This window comes from Austrofundulus limnaeus, unplaced genomic scaffold (genome assembly GCF_001266775.1).
Source record: "Austrofundulus limnaeus strain Quisiro unplaced genomic scaffold, Austrofundulus_limnaeus-1.0 Scaffold22, whole genome shotgun sequence".
In the NCBI taxonomy this organism is placed as follows: domain Eukaryota; kingdom Metazoa; phylum Chordata; class Actinopteri; order Cyprinodontiformes; family Rivulidae; genus Austrofundulus; species Austrofundulus limnaeus.
The window spans coordinates 3,378,225-3,383,294 of NW_013952424.1; the positions used below are offsets into that span (position 1 = coordinate 3,378,225).

Consider the following 5,070-nt stretch of genomic DNA (forward strand, 5'->3'; position numbering starts at 1 on the left):
GTGTGTGTGTGTGTGTGTGTGTGTGTGTGTGTGTGTCTACATTAGTCTGCTGGGGATGTTCTCAAAATACACCCATCAGTTATCATATGCACATTAGTCGCATTTAATGATGACGTAAGAGCTTTCAGTTCATCTAACATGCTTGTTTTTGTACCATCTTGTATCAAAGTCTTCTCGCTTTGTACATTTTTCCAAAGCATTGCTAACAAGAGTTGTAGAGAAATTAATAAAGCTCATATCAAAGTGAATAACAGGTGTGCGACACTGTAACTGCTATAACCAAGCTAACACTTCATAGGTTTTTTTATAAAGGTACATTTGGAATAGAAAAATGAAAAGTCCACYCAGCTCAATTACAATATTCTTATTTTTCAGTCACGATTGAACTCAATTGTGTTCATGTGCAGATGAACTCACTTTATGCCACTTCAAAAAGACACGACTCCGTTACTCTTAAGTTACAAAGACTCTCCCCTCATTTTTACAGCAGCTGTAAAAATGCTAGCAACTGCAGTGAATTAAACTTTGGAGCGTTTACGACAGAGTTCTGTGTAAACAGTGATTCTGGAGACCATTAAATCTCATTAAACCATCACACATCCACTTATTTTGTCTCTGTGTTTCTACGAGAGCAGAGCGGGAAAGAATGCGAAAAATGATTAACAGCCTGAGCAGGAAGAAGTTATGAAAATGTAAAGTAATAAAAATAATAATAAATAGTGAAATTTCCATTAAATGGATAAAAAAACGTGCCTGGAGTGTAGCAAGAACACTTCTAAAAGCTTTTTTTTTAATCTCAGACCAATGTTTGGGGTTTGTTTTATCGTAATCACAGTATTTGTTGTTGTTGTTGTTTTCAGTGCGTTAAAGAATTTGTTGCTCAGTCTCATTTCCAGCTCTGAACAGAGTTTGTGAGAATATTGTTTTGTGTTCAACTCAGGAAGGAAATAAGTTGTGAGTAATGTACAAAAACRTGTTTAGTACAAGGTAAATATGAGTTTGCCGACAAATCTGTTTGAATAACAGTTTACCTTTTAAAAGCCCCGACAACAAACTCCAACTTATGAATCATTCAAGCATGAAAAATCATGTAAACCTAAGGCAGTGCTTCCAAATAAACAACTTAGCAAAGAGTTTTACATTTTTATCTTTTGGCTTTAGGTCCATCCCTTAAAATGTAGTGGCTTATATTTTATGCTTGAATAATTCACTGATCAGTAGCAAAAGCCCCATAAATAAATGGATAAGGCTTCTGAAAATGGTCAAAGAAAAACAACTGGACTAAACAAAAAGGACTAAAAGGAGGAGTTCATGAAAGAAATGTTTTTGGAAGGCCTTTGGAAAGAGCTACAGCTCAAAATTAACTGAAAAGATTTGAGTCCTTGGAAGCGAGATATTAAGAAATGAGCTGTAGCACATCTTTGCACAGCTCTGCACAGACAAACAAGGAGGAAAGGTTAACGGCAACTAAACAGCTGAAAGAGGCAAACGTCCTTGTAGTTTTGGAATTGATAAAAATAAATACGACTTAAAGCTTTTCCAGCTCAACTTAGCATGTCCGTAATTGTTATAGAGAAGTACGAGACTGAGTGAGTTTAAAGGGGGTATTCCGTATTTTCCAGCCACATAGTTCAATTAAATACCACAATCAAGTAATTATGTTGCCTTCAGTTACGAAAACGCTGTTTATATAAAACAAATTAGACTTTGAATCTAAAYGTCTTGAAATTGGCTTCTGCCTCTTTAAGAACCTCCTACCATTTCTGACAATACCACTTCAGCACGTCTTCACAATGCTTCATGCCGTTTACAACCTTTTGTAGTTGTGTTGTATTTTGTTGTAAAAAAAAAAGAAACATTTTATAATATCGGTTTTGAAACTCTGGATGCAGTTGAACCGCTCTCAAATGATCCTGCGTCGGGCCTGGAAACTACGTTTTTCGGAGGAACTGGAGCGAGTACAGAGGCTCTTTAAAACCATCACAGCTTTGTAACTCACCTCCCAGTCATCCTCTCATACGWGCATGTCAATGTTGAGCTTCTTTTTACAAATAAAGTTTTGCAACGACTTCGTGAACAGCCGCCGTTTTCACGACGAGTTCGGCTATTCTGGAGGGGCTGTATAGGAGAGGCGCGGGGTGGGGGGGTGCTCTGTGGGGCAGGAGCTTGGTGAGGGACAGATTCAGGGAGGAGCTATGGGGAAATAGGCGGAGCTTTGTATGAGCAAGGCTGTTCCGAACGGCTATCACAGGAGATTCAGGGATCTCTCAGACATGCATGAATGAGTCAAAGCAACACTCTGGGTGTGTTTTTGATGAGGGGTTTAAAAGTTGCATTACACCCCCACCCCCTTTAAAATGACCCTGATGACACTTACTCTATGAAGTAGACTTCTCCTTTTTCGGTGTAAGCCATCTCCCAGTTGTCCGGCAGCGGCCCTAGCTCATCATTCTCCTCCGGTTTGGGCACCACCGTCTTCGGGGATTGTCCGTCCTCTTTGGGCACGTCCAACAGGGCCTCCGTCGGGTTACTCAGAGGGGCGGCGTCCCCCGAAGCGTCCGTACTCTTGTCCTCGTGTTCGCTCGACTCTGGAGGYGACAGCACGCAGGGGTGAGTCAAACGGGCATTAACAACGAGGAAGAGTGAAAGGCAGCTGGGATGGAGGCAGAAAAGTAGAAAGAGGTAATTAGAAAAGTATGAGAAGTGGTGACTCAGGAGAAAAAAGTAAAACAGGAGAGGGRCCGGGGGGTGTGGTGGTGGTGGTGATGGTGGTGGGGGAGGGGGATGTAAAGATTGAGATGTGCTGCTTTGAGTCATGGTGCAGAAATAGAAAAAGAAGTGGGAGCCCTTCCCAGAGGAGAGGAGGACAAATGAAAGCGGAGGATTGAGAGATAATCTATGGGAGGGAAAGTGAGAGTTACTGATCTGCTTAGATCACAGACACTGCTGGGCTCGATCGATTCCCCTTCAGCTGCGCTGGTCAGCCCCTCGCTGTCCAAGCCACAGACAAACAGCAAGTATTGAGCTGAGAGCAGCAGCGCCCTGTAACATCCAACAAACGTCACCGGGCAGCCTGCAGGAAGAACTTATTGATAGGATTCAGCTGAGAGTTTCTCCTGTTCCTRCATCTTCTCTTAACTCAGAGCCACAAAAACAAATTATGTCACCGCTGAGGGTTCCCTTAGTTTGTAACGCACCATGTACACTCAAGTCGAGTCAAGTCAAATATAAGTGACTTGACTTCACTTGGGCTTATTGATTTCGTTTTCCCCACACAGCTTTTTTACATTTTCTCTTTGTTTAGTAAATGATGACAATTTAATCTGTTTGTTTTGCACAAAACGCAATTTAAACAACTTTAGAATCTGGTAAAAACCAGATCAGTTTTTAAAAATATGTCCTTATATTTACAGCCTTAGTATGGAGCTCGTCCGGTGATATTGGATAACAGAAATTTAATGCGTGGCCACCAGATTACTCGTGACCACAAGCTAATTTTGAGCCTCTGTGTCTTTGTAAGAAATGTGTTAGATTATATATGAATACACAGTTTTTGTTTGTAACTGTTCAAAGTTACCCCACTGCTTGGGCAGTATGATGGTGTAACGCGGTATTAAAAAATGGTGACTGCTTTTAAAAATTACGACATGAGGGGAAGGCTGCTATGAAAACTGGGACTGCTTCTCCCACAGTATATTTCTAACTTCCTGGGTTTTTTCCACTGATTTTTTTAGGCTTCAGATGCTGAATGACTCAAACTACAGGGCTTCTGCTCTCACGTTTTAGAAGTTCCAAACTCTTTGCATAMGTAACCTTTAACCAATCAATTGTTGCTTCACGAGAACAAATAATTTGCAAACCTCCTCAAGTTGGCTGAAATACCATTTTTGTTCTTTTAGTTTACGTCTAATGCCATTTCTCTTTAAAATGTTTTCAGTCTACTTATTCTGCTTTCCTGCAAAATTTACTGACTCATCTTGTGAAGGAGTTTGCAAAACAAAAATGTCATATTCAAAACTAAATTTACCTCAAATTATTCTTGGTATACGACATTTAATCTGAGAGCGACATTCACTTATTTCCTTACCTTGTTTGAGCTCATTGTGGTAGAAAAACAAATATCTCATGCTTCAACTCAACTGTCTTTCTCCAAAAAAAAAAAAAAAGAGAAGAAAAATCACTTCAAGGGTTTCAAGGAGGAGTTGAAAATCCAGCTCAAACTTGTTCGAAGCCGAGTGCGATCTGCTCGAGGTTTTTGTGCGGGGGCCTCGGTGGAACTGTGAGAGTTTCCCAAGGCCATGAAAGCAGTTTCGAAAGTCACAGGACCACAGAGTGGGTTGAAGTTTGAAATAACAAAAATTAGACTCATAAAGCCCTCTTTTATGATTCGGCATTCATGTGATTTGATGCACTCAAAAGGCTTGTTGTGTACAAGTGTGGCCGAGCTTATCAAACTAAGTGACGATATTAGAAGGCGTAATTAGATGTGAGAAGCAGTCAGGTGTGATCTGTTGACTTTAGAAGCAACAAGCAGTCTTTAATCCAGTGACGACAGCATTTATCCCTGTCAAATAAACTTTAACTAACTAATGAGAACAGACAATGAGGATCACAGCTGTGTTCCTATCACTGCGTTAATGTAGACAAAACTAAGACCTAAAAAAAGAAAAATCTTTGTCACATTATAGCTGATAGTTTTCCAATTACTGTCTATTATTATATAATTGGATAAATCAATTTTGACAGCAAAATAGAAGCAGAAAGCGCAACAGTGACAAAACCTTGATACACCTCATAAAATGTCACAAGTTAAGATGTTTGGAGAAACTACAGCAGCTTAAGTACAGTTGTTTAAAAATTCCTCTGGGGGGAGGGGGCCTTCAATTATTACTCTGTTCTTTGTGCCTCAAGGCTTTTTAAACACAGCTGTAACGCAAGATTATGGAGCTAAAACTGGGCCATAAGGTTTGTTTAGAACATTTTTCTTTTAAAATGAAAGAAAAATTTTGGAACAAAAAATATGGTTTGAAAAAAAAAGAAGAAAAAACTTAAAGGCACAGTGTGTAGGAT

At 39.8% G+C, this 5,070-nt stretch overlaps 1 protein-coding gene across 9 annotated transcripts in view; it reads right to left on the bottom strand.

Moving 5' to 3' along the window:
* The window catches only part of magi2a (membrane associated guanylate kinase, WW and PDZ domain containing 2a), a gene marked incomplete at its 5' end in the record, with an annotated part of 97,574 nt that overhangs the window by 83,768 nt on the left and 8,736 nt on the right, over positions 1–5,070 (bottom strand). For all 9 annotated transcript variants that reach the window (XM_014004279.1, XM_014004277.1, XM_014004274.1 and 6 more), the window contains 1 exon segment: positions 2,378–2,588. In XM_014004279.1, coding sequence (XP_013859733.1) covers positions 2,378–2,588 — 211 coding nt within the window.